The following is a 15,541-nucleotide window of genomic DNA, read 5'->3' as shown; positions in this document are numbered from 1 at the left end:
GCTGTTAGCGTTTTACAGAAATTCAAACAACTTGTACCACTCCACAAGTTGGTCAAAGCGCAAAGAAACAGAAGACATGGCCTGATCAGTGAGAACAAGAAAAAATTGCGATTTGAATTTTTCTTCAGCAGAAATACGACTCGAATCATCAGCACATTCGTAACCAAGCATTCTCTTCCTACGTCGTACCGAGTTTTTGAAAACACCTGCTCAATACCAATAAGCTCTGCTATTTCGCGTGCGTTTGTGACCACGTGGTTAGCCTATATCCTGTATTTCGACAGTCTTTCAAAAATTTCGGCGGAGAGACTCTCATTCCTTGCGGGGCGCCCTCCGATCGGAGGGTGGTTGCTACGCCTCTGAATGTGCATCCACTACAAATCCACATATTTTGAGACTCTTCTATCAAAGCTCAAAATAAAGGACATTAGTGAAGTCCTCCAATTAGGCAGACTAAGATGCTTGGTCACGTTGAGCGCAGCTCAAGCTGGATCTCACAGGTCAGATGTGTCAACATCGCAGCACAGCGGGGTCAAAGGAGACCAAAACTTTCTTAAGAGCTTGTAAAACGTGACCTTGCAGCCCTGAACAGTGAACATGGGCTCTGCCAACCCAATAAATCGCGAGGTGTAGAGGGAAGACTTCGTTCTCGACAGACAGGCCACACCCTCGACTCGGCAGCAATGGCCGAGTGGTTAGCGCGTTGGGCTCGCAGTCGAGAGCCTGCATGTTCGACTCCAGCCACCCGCACTTGCTGTTGTTTCTCTGGGCAAGAAACTTTACGATAATTGCCTCTACCCATCGATTTCGAGTAATGGGTAGTACCAAATTTAAGTCATAAATAGAGTAGACAACCGGAAACAGACATTGCGTCGGCTGCAGCGTGGGTCAGGTGTACGTCGGATTCGGAAGGCGTACACCGATGTATAGCGCTCAAGTCCGCTTTCCCGCAATGCAGGATAAAGATAAACAAACAAACAGGATTAATTCATGGCCTGTAAAATCAATTGGTTGTAGGCTATAATCAATCAACAATTGGTTGATGATGATATCTCATTTATACTTTTCTGTAAATTTTATTAAAAATTAATAGAGTTTTTTCTATCTCTACAATGAATTTTCCTTTGTATTCAATATCTCATTGCAATCACAGTCATGGTGAAACTTTTGAGTAATACAAGGCTGCTGATTAATGTTTCGGCAGCAGTGGCCGAGTGGTTAGCGCGTTGGGCTCGCAGTCGAGAGCCTGCATGTTCGACTCCAGCCACCCGCAATTGCTGTTGTTTCTCTGGGCAAGAAACTTTACGATAATTGCCTCTACCCAGTGATCGATTTCGAGTAACGGGTACCAAATTTAAACTATAAGTAGAGTAGACAACCGGAAACAGACATTGCCGTCGGCTGCAGCGTGGGTCAGGTGTACGTCGAAAGGCGTACACCGATGCATAGCGCTCAAGTCCGCTTTCCCGCAATGCAGGATAAAGATAAACAAACATTTCTAAAGCAAGCATTGGTCAACAATCTGAGCTGCCCAAAAATATAAAGTTGAACATAACTTAGCCCTAATAAAAATACTTATCTTTTTATGTGATTCTTTTTTCGTTGGGTAATGAATTTCTGTGCGACGCCCTTTCGTCGTTTTATTATTTTTTTTTTTTTTTTTAAATAATCAAAACAGAATCACCCCTCTGTTAAGCTAAAAATGGTCCACGATTCGAAATCCTTTGTGCATTCTAAGGGCGCGTTCACACTATAAGAAAACATCGCGGCAGCAACGCGAAGCAAACGTTTGACGAGAAAAAAAAGTGTCTACACTACAGTTATTTCAACGCAGGCAAAGCAAAACGAATGCTCATGCCTTTATGACGCAACAATGCTTTTTTCAGCCACTGTAAAAATTGTTTGATCAGTGTCAATGGTGCCACTACTGGTGTTTTTCCACTAGATCTAGTGTTTTTGGATTGCATCTAGTGTTTTTTTTCGTTATCTAGTGTTTTTTAGCGATTTAGCGCTATGTTGATGTGCATAACTTTGGACAGTGTTCAAAGTAGCCCTACCTATTGTTTTGTTTGGCTGTATCAATGTGTTTTTAGTACTTTTCAAAATGGACTATGTTGCACCCAATGATGAACAAATTTGAGATATTTAGCATAAATACTTTAAAAAATACACGCAAATAACTGTGAAATGTGTTCAAAGTAGCCCACCTTATGGTACGCTTAGTCGCTTACATTTCGGGTGTGGATTATAATGGTAAAAGACGAGGGACCATTTTATTTTGCTCCTGCAACCTTTCCACTCGGGCTTTGAAAGTAAAACACAAGGGCCTTATCCAAACAGGTTATTTGTGCAGATTAAATTATAGCGACATAGCGATTCTATTATATTCGCGCAGTCTGAATTTGGAAAACTGTTAATCAGTGGGCAGCTTGGACTTCCAGCAGATAAACCGCTACACGGTAGGCTACAAACCAACTATCAATGGCGTTTGTATTTGTAGATGAAGCTTTTCCCCTTAGTCAAAACTTGATGTGACCCTACCCTGGTTCAGGCTTATCTCATGATAAAAAAATATTCAACTATAGGCTGTCGCGTGCGCAACGAATTGTAGAAAATGCTTTTGGCATATTAGCTTCAAAGTTTAGATGTTTTCGTCGTCCTCTTCTAGTTGCTCCTACTTCTGCTGATGCAATTGTTAAAGCAGCCGTTGCTGTTCACAATTTTCTCCGACGTGAGTGTGGTACACAATATCAAAGTCCGAATTCTACTGACCATGAAGATAGCAATGGGACCGTGCACCTAGGTGAATGGAGAACGGAGGGCATTTCTCAAATGCGTCGCATCGGAAGACGAAGCTCATCTGAAGCCATGAATGTACGCGAATCTTTCAAAGATTATTTCAGTAACGTTGGAGCAGTTTCATGTCAAAATGAAAAAGCTCTGAGCACCACGTAGCTTAAGATGAATTGTAGCATGAAATAACCATTTTCAAGTTTGTTTCATCACAATGTATTTCAATGAAAAATGTAGAAACATCAGAAATGGCACACTAATATAATAGGCTACTAGTTACAATGTAATGATTCCACTTGTTGTGTGGACGTTTTAACCAGCTCCATCACTTCGTTTTGGAAATTCATCCTGATTAGTTTTGGCATTTGTCTGGCCTCTTTTGCTACAAAGTCAAAGAAAGAGCCGATGGAATCATGTTCTTGTTCTGCAAAAATGAAAACAGATACATTATAACATCATCATCAACCAATTTTGATTATACAGGCCATGAATTAATCCTCATGTCGAGGGTGTGGCCTGTCTGTCTGTCGAGAACGAAGTCTTCCTCTCCACACCTCGCGATTTATTGGGTTGGCAGAGTCCATGTTCAGGGCTACAAGGTCACGTTTTACAAGTTCTTCCCAAGAAAGTTTTGGTCTACCTTGACCTCGCTGTGCTGCGATGTTGACACATCTGACCTGTGAGATCCAGCTTGAGCTACGCTCAACGTGACCAAGCCATCTCAGTCTGCCTAATTGGAGGACTTCACTGATGTCTTTTAGTTTAAGCTTTGATAGAAGAGTCTCAAACTGAATGTTGTCTTCAGGCTTGACTAGGCAGGTCCATCTTACCATCGCTCTGTCATTACGTTGTAGGCGCTTGACGGTGCTTGCTAAAGTAGCCTACGTTTCAGAGCCATAGAGCATGACACTCCTCATACAACTGGAGTAAACTTGCCCTCTGGTTGCAGCAGGAAATTGCTTGCTTGTGAGGATAGGTGTTAACAAATATTGTTAACAATAGGTGTTAACAACAAATTGTGTTAAATTATTTCATGTGCTTTCAAACTTGTGTGGAGTTTTCGAGGTTGCAATGCCAGTTCAGTATATTTGTATTTCTGACCAACAAAGCGGAAAAATAAACTTTATGTTCATAGCCGGGGTCTAGCTAAAAGTTGAGTAGGCCTACTGAATAGAAATTAACTACTGAACATTTTGAAGTTTATTATGGCAAAGAAAGGTAGGCTATTGTAGTTTCAAAACAGCAGATAGTTTGGTTACCTGCTTCCTTCTGTATGTCTTTTAACTCCTTCATGCAAAAGCTAGCAATGGATGTCGTACAATCGCTTAATTTGCGTTTGCGACCGCCAGTTCTTTTCTTTTGCTTTGTACAAGTATCTGTGAAAGACGTAAAGCAATATGAAGACGTGTTTGGTTGGTTTTTGAATCTTTATCCTCAGACTGACGAAGCCTCAATATGCCCGTTTCGCATACTTGTAGAGGCTTTTGAAACAGGACTGGTTACCGAGATTGACAGAGTGAAGTTTCCTATTCCTATAGTTGTTGGCGAAGAAATGTTCCATCCACTAGGTGCCACTGAATGGTAAGCAGTCTTGAAATGCGTCGCTCAAACGCACACCTCAAAAACCGAACCGGCGCCGCTTGATCTTGAGTCGAGTGCTAAGCCACTGACATCTGTTAATAGGTCCATAAACACACACAACATAACCCACAAACGATTTGCGATGAATTCATCATGTACAGGCCGCAAGGCGTAGCCTACTTCAGCTTATTTACCTGAACTCATACGCTGGTTCAATGAAATTGGCGATGATTCTACTGAAGCAAGCTCGCTGTCCTCAAGAGAAAGAGTGACATTTTCATTTGGAGCCTCCGATGATTGGCTGTTGTCAGGCAATGAATTAAAAACTGACTGAGCGTCAGCTTGTATGTCTCCAGCAATGTGGCAGTCAGCTTCATTTTCTGTAAGAGGTGATTTTTCTTGAAGATCCTCTGAGATTCCAAACGTCAGATTAGAAGTAGTTCTGTGAAAACATTTGTATACTTTCAGTGCCATGGGTATTTGGGTAAGGCTACTCGAAACAAAAATATTTCGTTTCGAAGCGAAATTCCTTTTCTTGATTTTGTTTCGAAATAATTTCTGAGTAAAGAAATTCGTTTCATTTCGAAGTCCAAGCCATTTCGTTTCGTTCTGTGTTCGAAACGAAATATACAAGAGTTTGGAAATATAAAAAGTGCCAAAAACTCATACATCAAAGTGAATTCGCATTAAGGCTGTTCGAAACAAAATTCCTTTTCTTGGTTTCGTTTCGGAGCAAAAATCTTTAAAAAGAATTTTGTTTCGAACAGCCTCAGTATTGGGTACGCAACAAAACATTTCAGTGACATACCGTAGCAGGCTTATCCTTGAGCAATTAACTTTCAGTTATGGCAACATACGTTTGTGTGAAATACATATTGATTGAGAGAAATGTAGACTACATACAGGTACAGATTGATTTATTTTGCACCACATAGGCTAAGCAATGCCTGAATATACTTACTTTCTATATGCCATGACTGGGTCAAGAAAACTCATAATGTTGAGCAAACTCCACGGCTTGCTAGTGGCAGCTGCATCGCCAGATCGAGGGATTTTTTTCCTTATTCGTCTGTATTTATCCCGAAGTGATTTCCACACTTTGGAACAGTCTGAAACTAAACAAGCATATTTTCATCTAACATGATACATATCAATGACTCATCCATACACTGACTTGTTCTGCATGTTCGGTCCTGTAATAGGCTACCATGAACAGTTACATGGCTAAAAAACAAGTATCCTATCAAGCAAAACTTTGAGTAATACGATGAATCTGATATGTCTCTTAACTAAAGTAACTGTGGTTACTCAATGTTTCTCGGCAGCCGATTTGTAGCAAGAATTGACAGCGATAGACACGTGTTTCGCCCATGAGGCTGGGCTCATCAGTATCGCACCGTATTCTGCCACAAATTTATTCGACCACCGCTTTACCAGTCAGTTTAACTCTTATCCCCTTTCTTCACAATGTGGTTACTCAATGTTAGGAGAAATGCAGATGATAAATTTTACTTGGATCCATGTATTGTAGGATGCAACCATAGAGGTCTGGTCTGGGTTATGTTGGTTTAGATCTCACATTGTTATTATGCACTTCAAATACAATAAACTACGAAAAGCAATAATAATACTCTAAATATACCCCAAAAAACACTTTTACACTACGTTATATTGGGTGGTCCTTATATGTAGTTATAATTCAAAAGTTAGCAAATAAGGACCACTCTAATATTACAGTATACCGGTACTAGGTACCGGTACTACAAGACTCACCATCAGGGCAATTACATTGAGCCGCAACTTGCACCCAAGCGTTCTCACGGCTGTTGTGGTTGTGGTAGGACTGTGTCTTCAAATCCCAAAGACATGAAAAGTCTTGTACGGCCAAAATTAAAGTTTCCAATTTTTGGTCGTTGTTGAAAAATGTGCTCATTTTTTTACTGAGAGTACCGTAACAACTAGTAGGGCTAGCTACAATAATGTTATGATCTAAATGATATATACCCTTTCTAAGTTACTGTTCTAACTACAGATTCTAACTAAAATAATTTGGATATATTCCTGATTCACTGGTCATGAAACTGAGCACTTTGGGTACAAGCTTGCTGTCCTAGGTAGCCTTACCATTCTCATTTTATAATAATTTTCCTTAACTACAGTCCTAGGTAAAGCCAAAATAACTTACTGAGACCCAGCAATTGCCTTATCTGCTACAGAAACTTTCCCAGGCTATTCAATATCCCTGTATAACTACCAACTTTAAACAGGGTAGTTGTCCAGACTCCAGCCTAAGCGAAGCAGACACCCGAGACTCAGAAAATCAACTTTCGAGCCAAAAACACGCATGACGTCACGCAGAAACCAAGCGCAGCTGAGCAGAAAAAACGCTCAGGATCGATCTTTGTCACACGCTCACTTTGTGAAACTGAAGCAAAGCAACTACAAGTGAGCGACACCAGGCGATAATAAAACAAACAAAAGGTTCGCTTTGCTGCGGCGAAAATAACTGTAGTGTGAACGCGCCTTAAGTCGTCGTATATTCACCTAGGTTGAGATATCAGTTCAAAACACTAAACAGTTAGTAGGCCTATTACGTTTGTATTTCACCTGAACACCGGGGTCAGTTAATCACAAGACCTAACAGAACTGATGATGATACTACATCGCCTTAAGATGAATATTATACAATTATTGCCCACTGTACAGACCACCTCATGGTATGGTTTAGAAGGCTTAGTCTCCATTGACAGTGACACCAGGCCGCGGCTAACCGACGAGTGTCCTGATATACAGTATATAGCGACAATACGAGAGACGAGAGGGCCATAATCGTGGCGATCAAAAGCAAAGTGAGATCTAACAACGAAATGTTTAACATTACTTGATTACTTCATAGATTTCTTGACGCAAAACGAGAAGAGCAACATGGTACGTAGTGTAAAACGTGTATCAAATGGTCCATAACTGAAATAGACTGTGCTATCTTGGCTAACAACTAATATTAAATGACAATCGAAAAGTTACAATTGTATAACTCCCATAGTGGTGCAGAAAACATGGCGTAAATAAACTCTAACATCTAGAAATAGGGGCCAAGACAATAATAGTGTTTATTTACGATTTTTAGATAACATGCATCCTGATTTTTTTTTAATTTGATACTGTTGATAAACGAATAACTATGATAGTAGAGTTCAAATGAACAGAAACATGTTACCACAAATATAACTGCACATACACAGTATACTCGGAATAGCCCGATTCGGAAAAATCTCACTTTGGAAACAGCCTTTTTCGGAGAAAACCGATTCGGTAATGTCTTAAATCCAGCGACGGCTTCTGTTTATTTAGAGAATTTGCAGAGATCACTTGGGTAAATGGTTTTTCTGTTTACCTTTCCAAACCCATGAGAAAGTTATTGTTTCAGCGAGGTAGATTCAAATTAGCTGATCTCTCGCGGCTTTAGGCTATAGCGATATCTAGCAACTTTAGTTGAGACATTTTCGCTGAGACTTCATTTGATCCACCACTATTGTTAACCACGAAATGCCGATTGACAACTGTTTTATTTTTTTCTCTGAAACTTTAGTTCAGACTTTATTTGATTAACCTCTATTATAAGCTAATTCCTGTGAATAAACATATGCTGTGAGATTTCAGAAATCTCTAAAAAAGGCTATCTCCGAATTGGATTCTCCGAACAGTAGCAGACCGACAGTATATATATCATCGCTGTCAATATAAAATTTTCGAAAAAAAAAGATGTACATCAAACAAAAGATTGCACAAAAATTACTTGTTCCACACCCATGACATCAAGTATATCGCTCCTTTATCAAGTTGAGGCCCAAAGAGGGGATTTAGCTGAGACATGTAAGTCAAAAACCAAAATAGCCACATGCACGCTGCCGTCAAAACAATCATTGTTTGATAGATTCCCCTGTTGGGTCCCTTCGGTATGATAAAAGGAATTAGTCCTCCCACAACAAGCCACACAGCAGTGACAATTCCCATGACAGCTGGTGTTCCAATCATGTTGACTTCCACAGAAAGCTAAATGTAGAAACTTGGTGTCAATATATCATAGGGTAGAATTTGGGTAATTTATTATGTAGAAAGCAGCATTCTTTTTTGGCAGAGTACTCACTACTGTAGAACAGCAAGCAATTGCGATTCGTTAACCATAATAGTGTAGCCTCCCGGTCTACAACTTAATGCCGCGAGACTTGGTTATTTCTTACTAAAACTAATTGTTATTTTTGAATAGTTCTGTTATGAGTCTTATGACTGCTTTGAGACTACCAATACAAGCTGAGTAAACCATGTGCACAGCTTGGTTTTGTGCAAGAAGAAGAAGATCTGCATGGAAGAAGTAGTAGATCAGGCTTTGTTTTTGTTGGATGAGAAGAAGGTTGGAAGTAACATTGTAACATTTGTAAACATGTTGTAACATTTTCTTTTTTTTATTTTCTCTTCACGTTGTGTCGCTTCTACCTTTTTCTACACCTTTGCTATGTTGACGTATATTGTTTTTGATATTATGATCAGAAATAAAAAACAACTCTACTGACATGACGAATTCAAGCACGTTTTAACGTTCGCGTTTTATCGCTTCTACCTTTGCTATGTTGACGTGTATTGTTTTTGATATGATGGTCAGAAATAAAAACAACTGAACTGACATGACGAATTTTAATTTAATAGTTCAAACATTTAATTTTTATTCCTTTCTGCACGATTTCAAGGTTTAGCGACGTTAAAACGATGTAAAAACGGCAATTATAATTAGGCTACGGTGCCCGATAATTTTATTTAAAAAATTTCAAAAACTCGCCGAATAGGGCACTCGCCGAAAAAGGCTCTCGCCGAATTGGACTAGCCGAATCGGACTCGCCGAATCAGACTCGCCGAATAGTAGCAGACCCGCCTGACCCACGCAAGCCTTGCGAGGGACATCCCTGGTGGAAGGGGATCGGCGTCGGGTGTGAAGTCACGGAGCGTGGAGGTGTGATTTTGCCACTCCGTGTTCCACATATGGTTCGTCCAGTGTGCCGCACTTAAATCAAGTTCTTCTGCGTTCTTAAGTAGTTGTTGTGCGGCAGGCACAAAGGGGCGTCTTGATTTCAGCCGCTGCTTTATAGGTGGCGGTCTCTTGAATGTTGCATGGAGGAGATGGTCGGGGTCCAAAGTGCGGCGAGCGAGAGAAATCGTGGCTCCTTTACGGCGTAGCTCAGCGGGTTGGATGCCTGCTAGGATTGGTAGGCAGTCCGTTGGAGTGGGACGCAGGCATCCAGTCACAGTACGCAGTGCGTCGTTGATGGCGGTATCAATCTGGTGGGTGTGAGAACTACGACACCAGACCGGCGCGCAGTACTCAGCGGTGGAATGAACAAGGGCTAGGGTAGCTGTATGAAGAGTTTTAGCCCCAGCTCCCCAGCCGTTGGTGCAGTTAAAGCATAGTAACAATGATTGAAAAACGTTTTTCTTGATTTCTTCTGCTTTGTTTTTTCTTGGGAGTGTCAATACCGAGGTGCGGTTTGCTTAGTTTAGTATCTACGCGTATTAAGAGCTAAAGTTCAAAGTGACCAGCATATAATTCGAAGTAGCCTACAGGCCTCGAAATTCGTTTTTGTTGACGGCGGACAAACGTGTCCGGTCTGAGCAGCTATCTCGGCGGAAAATTAAGTCTCACGGCTGACACACCAGTTTTAGTCGTCGATCGTCATGCTTAATCACTTTATCTTGATAATAATTCTTCGCCAATTTCAGAACTATAACTACGGTTTTAGAAGGCTTTTTAAAAATTCAGTAAAGTCACTCTGAAAGGCTTTCATCAGACCAACGACTTGCGCTTGAAGAGTCAAAGCGCCATGTAGCTGGTCAATACGTCACATATATAACCGATTAACTTCCACCGAACGAGGTCGTGTGGCTTATTGCGTCACAATGCTCTGGCCAGGAGTCGGAAAATTTCTACACTAACGCTACTATTTTCTGCTGTGCAAAGTTTCACACGTTTTTTCTTTAAGTTTATTTTTGCGTGTTATGTGAGCGAAAGTGAATTTTCCTTGGGTCTTCTCTTTCTTACTGTAATACCAAAATTTAACAAATTTTGTTGCATCTTGCTGTAATAGCCTACTCGTATAATCTAATTTAGTAACCAACCTTGCCGTATCATTATTACTCGGAGATCAAAGCCAGACATTGTGACGTAAAACTTGAACTAAATTGCGCGTGATTAGTGTAGAACAGGGGTCACCAAACTAACAGCCCGCGGGCCGGAACTGCGGAAATAACAGCTGCACTACAACAGTTAAGGAAAAAAGTTGCCAAACTTTTTGTTAAGGACTGACGTTGCTGTTGAGCTACACGCAACTTGCTTGTCCTGCTAAGTGCTAAATAATGATTTTTCCATATTGTTTCTTCTTATGACATCACAAACTTTGTTGTTCAAAACACCAATGTTTGATCAGTGCGATATCTCTGTTTAGGCAAATCATACCAGCTAGACTAGACATCATAAGCAGAAGGATTTGGACAAGTTAAGTCAATGGAGATTCTAAATAGTTGTATATCTTTTCGCAATTTGCATCCGACCCGCAGCTGTAGCCTAATCTCGCAGCAATCCGGCCCTCAGAGAAAAAAGTTTGGTGACCCCTGGTGTAGAAGTACCTGTACTCCTATCGATTCTTAGCGAAGAATTCACCTTTGTTACGCTGATTCAATGTCATCAATCGTTGAAGCAATGTAAAAATCGAAAGTTTTCCTCCTTGAATGGAAGCTAAGGGATACAGTATTCACATTTTCTAGCTGCGCGCTAGAATGCGCTGTAAATTATATTATCGCAACAATTGTTCGTGCTATGCAATGACGATTTGTATCGCTACTTCCTGTGTTATTTCTCGGTGGACAAATATGACCGATCTAGATGGTACTTCTCGCGGACATCACATGTGGTGACGGCGGACATGTCCGATGTCCGCCGTGAATTTCGAGGCCTGAGCCTACATTATAAAGCTTGGCGATATATAATGGCATATAGACCCAAAAAACATCAATGCTGACAAACAAACATCAGCATTTTGAATGTAAGCAATCAGTCGGCTAGAAAGTTTGCCCCCCCGGCAATTTTCAAAACCCGGCGCCTATGCTGCTTGGTTTGGTTGGTTTTGAATCTTTATCCTCGGACTGACAAAGACTTGATAGGGGATTCCTGGTGGTTTTGCATACTTGTAGAGGCTCTTGACACAGGGCCAGTTACCGAGATTGGCAGAGTGAAGTTTTCCGATTATTGAAGTGTTGTTGCCAGGAAATTGATTCATTCACTAGGTGCCGCTGAATGGAGAGCAGTCCTGAAATGCGTTGCTCAAGCGCGCACCCCGAGAGTTGAACGGGTGCAACCTAATTCGTACCATGAGCATTTCGTACAGTCAATTCGTACCATAAAAAGATCAAGAGAAAAAATAGCACAAAGCCGAAGTCGCTGATCGCAACAAAGCCGAAGTCGCTAATCGATCAATTCGTACCATGAAAAGATCAAGAGAACGCAAACATTTTAAAGTTAGGGTTGGGGTTTAGGGTTAAGCGTAATGTGTATGTAGAAAAATCAAGATTTCCTGGCTAAATTGCGCTTATGCCTTTACTTTTGTCTGTTATGACTTTTTTTCGTGTTGCCCACAAAGTGAAAATGGCCAGATTATGTTACAAATGCATTTATTAGAGAATGAATGAAATTTTAAATGTTATAGACCAAAAGTTGCCTATAACCAGAGTTGCAAGTCGATATTGAAAAAAGTAGGGAATAAATCGATATCGATAGTCAAACAAAAAAGTAGAGAAATATCCGATTTCGATAGCTTCCCAAAAAAGTAGAGAAATATCCGATTTCAATAGCCTCCCAAAAAAGTCGAGAATAATGAATAGGCTAATCGATATTAAGCTGCAATTAAAAAAAATACAAATCAAGAATTTGATTTTATACTGCCTACCAGTGTTCCCTTTCTGCTCAATCATGCATAACTTCAAACAAAATGCTTATTCTTTCAACTACGCTTGATCGGTATTGTTCAGTTATCGTTTTTCTCGCATGAGCGTCAAAATATGCTATGATATCTTTGTCCGTTGTATGTTATTAAGTAGAATTAAAGATTTGAAAAAAGTCGCAAAGCAATCAAATAAAGAATATCGATTCAGTCAAAAAAAAAGTAAAGAAAGAACCATAAACGATATTGGCAGAAAAAAGAAAAGACTTGGACGTAATCGATATTGAAAAAGTAGAGAATAGCGCTATCGAACAACGATTTGGAACCGATATATACTTGTAACCCTGCCTATAACTAAATAATAATCTCAAGTTAAAATATTTGTGCTTTTGAACAAAGGTTGTGTTAAACAAGGTTGTGTTTTAGCACCAACACTTTTTAGCATCTCTAACTGCAATGCTCCAAGAAGCTTTTACTGATCTTTATGATGAGGATGGTATCTATATACGCTACTGCACTGATGGCTCTCTGTTCGACCGGGTGCAACCTAGTTCATACCTTGAACCATTCGTACAGTCAGTTCGTACCCTGAAAAGATCGAGAGAAAAAATTAAAAAAAGCCGAAGTTGCTGATCGGAGTTTCCCCAAACAATTTGAAACAAACTTGAGGGTTAGCGGAAACTGCAATCAGCGAGGGTTAGGGTTACAGCGTAGATTACTCGATGGTTAGGGTAAATGTTAGCGGAAACTGCGAAAAAATATTTGCAGAAACTGCGATCAGCGAGGGTTAGGGTTAGAGCATAGATTACTTTATGGTTAGAATTAGGATAAGGGTTAACGGAAACTGCGGAAAAATGTTTGCGGAAACTGCGATCAGCGAGGATTAGGGTTAGAGCATAGATTACTCCATGGTTAGAGTTAGGGTTAGCGGAAACTGCGGAAAAATGATTGCGGAAACTGCGATCAGGGACTTTGGCTTTTTTTAATTTTTTCTCTCGATCTTTTCAAGCTACGAACTGACAGTCCGAACTGTTCATGGTACGAACTAGGTTGCATCCGTTCGACCTTCGACGTCTTAGAGCATGTACATTGTACATAAACACAACTAATCCATAAACTGCTTTTCGCTGATGATGCAGCCTTGCTTGTCCACACAGAGGAGGAAGCACTGCAACGCTTAACTTCTTGTTTTGCAGAAGCTGCTAAATATGCGGATGAGTGATTAGCCTAAAAAAGACAGAAGTGCTACATCAGCCTGCACCGGAGGAAGTATTCTACAATCTTGAGTACAAATTACCCAGGGATATCTAAAGGGGGTGCGAAGGCTCACAGTGATTGCCTTATTCTTACGACACTACAGAGTGGTACGGTAGTTTGTAACGTGTGAAACATGCGTTTCTTTTCACAATTGCAAAAGGTTTTGTAGTGCAGCTGGTACAGTCTGCTTCAGAAGACAGTTAGTAAATGTTACATAGAGCATATTTAAAGAATAGCCTACTTGTTTAAAAGGATAGTTGAAAAGTTACCAGTAAACCGTTTTTCTTAATCAATCAATCAATCAAGTTTATTTTCGGCATAGCTCCACATTCATTTTCAAAGTACACATCAGGAGATATAACAAATAGCTTTTTTTTATATGGAAACTACACTATGGAGGCACCGAAAAAACCACGCGGTTATCTAAGTCAAGGTGCCCTAGTTAGGCGCGGTTATCTAAGTCAAACAAACGTTTTGGCAGGCTAGATGTATTTAAGCAAGTATACAGGTAGTTGAATTAACAAGTAATCATGAGCATGCAGTGAGTATCCAGGCCTGATGCTAATAGCGCAATGCAGGTTATCATATAACAAGAGTTATTAAACTACTATCGGTGCCAATTGTCATTTCATGGTAAACAGAGATTTTAACATTTAACGGTAAACAAGATTATTTACGATAATCGGAAGCCCTTCTACTGTCAGACGTATTAAAAGCCTTCATATCCCCCTCTTTAGATATTCCTGAAACGGCCAACAACTTGCATGCAAATTCCGTTATGAAGTCAAGTGTGTGAGCTATCATAAAAGTTAGGCTAGAAACTACCATAAACTTACCGTTTTTCTTGAAAATTAGCTCAAACTAAAGTTGTAACAAGTTCATCAACTCAAGGCTTCCAAAAATACCCAGATACTTCCGATGCAGTTACTTCAACTATTCCACAAAATCCTAGCAGGATGATTTTCACCAAACAAAATAAAGAGCTTCTTCTTCAAATTATAAAAACATAGAAAGTCCAAGTGGAAACCCAAACAATGCAATATTCACGCATACTCATGTGTTTTGCTGTTTGATTTGGTTGACACCATGCAAAACTGATGTTGCAACAGGGAAAATATCACACACAAAATATAGTTGGCATAAAATATACTGCAAATATTTCAAACTTATTAATAGTAAATAAGAAATGAGTAGTAATTTGATTGTTTGGTTCAAGCAAGCAGGAAATCAGTGATTAGATTTGTGTTTTGAGTCTTGATCATTTTCACAACGACTGAAAAGCACTTGTTTTGAAGTCATGTGATGTTGGAGGAACAACAAAACCAGGGAAAATGCGAAGAATATGCTTTCAAGTGCAATCATCAGCAAGTGGGAGCAAAATTGGATCTGATGGAAATCAAAAAGACATCAATGACCAAACCTCACGGAATTGAACTTTTTAAAAAACTTGGCTTATGTAAAAAAACAACGTAATTTTCCGCTTTTTATCCGCGCCAAAGCAGCGTGATCCTGCAACTACCCACATCAACAAGGAAATAACGCAAAACTTGGACCTGTATCATTAAATAAATAATTGACAACTCGTTGTGTATTGTGACTAAATGCCTCCGCCAAACTTAAAAAAAACACTCAGTCAAAAATTCTTTGCTTGGACCGTTAGTGATGCAAGCCGCGCCGCGCCGCATGCGCGGCCGCTTATGACTTTTTCGCCGCGTGCCGCGCCGCATGGAAAGTTGAAATGAAAAAGCCGCGCCGCTTGCCGCGTAAACTTTCAAGAAATTAAACTTTTGTAAACGTAACTTTCAACTTTTCAAGAAAATCAGTTATGAAACTTCAAATTTAAATTGGAAACACTAATCAGTTTTTTTTTCGGAAACCCTAAGCTGGAAAGCTCAAAGCTATGCAAATGGCTTGCAGTTGACAGGGTT

General features: G+C 40.1%; 1 protein-coding gene across 1 annotated transcript; it reads right to left on the bottom strand.

The window, feature by feature from the left end:
- Positions 1 to 3,003: 3,003 nt before the first annotated feature.
- Positions 3,004 to 6,598, bottom strand: LOC145778803 (uncharacterized). The gene is made up of 5 exons (XM_082590386.1): positions 6,148 to 6,598; positions 5,336 to 5,489; positions 4,569 to 4,816; positions 4,053 to 4,169; positions 3,004 to 3,217 (listed from the first exon to the last, which is right to left on the bottom strand). The coding sequence occupies exons 1-5, from the start codon at positions 6,305 to 6,307 to the stop codon at positions 3,066 to 3,068; spliced, it is 831 nt and encodes a 276-aa protein (XP_082446512.1). The 5' UTR covers positions 6,308 to 6,598; the 3' UTR covers positions 3,004 to 3,065.
- Between the last annotated feature and the right edge of the window lie 8,943 nt (positions 6,599 to 15,541).

The sequence above is a fragment of the Aplidium turbinatum genome, chromosome 10 (assembly GCF_918807975.1).
Source record: "Aplidium turbinatum chromosome 10, kaAplTurb1.1, whole genome shotgun sequence".
NCBI classification, from domain to species: Eukaryota; Metazoa; Chordata; class Ascidiacea; order Aplousobranchia; family Polyclinidae; genus Aplidium; species Aplidium turbinatum.
The sequence above is the reverse complement of the archived record's forward strand: the minus strand, read 5'-3'. Positions and strand labels throughout refer to the sequence as shown.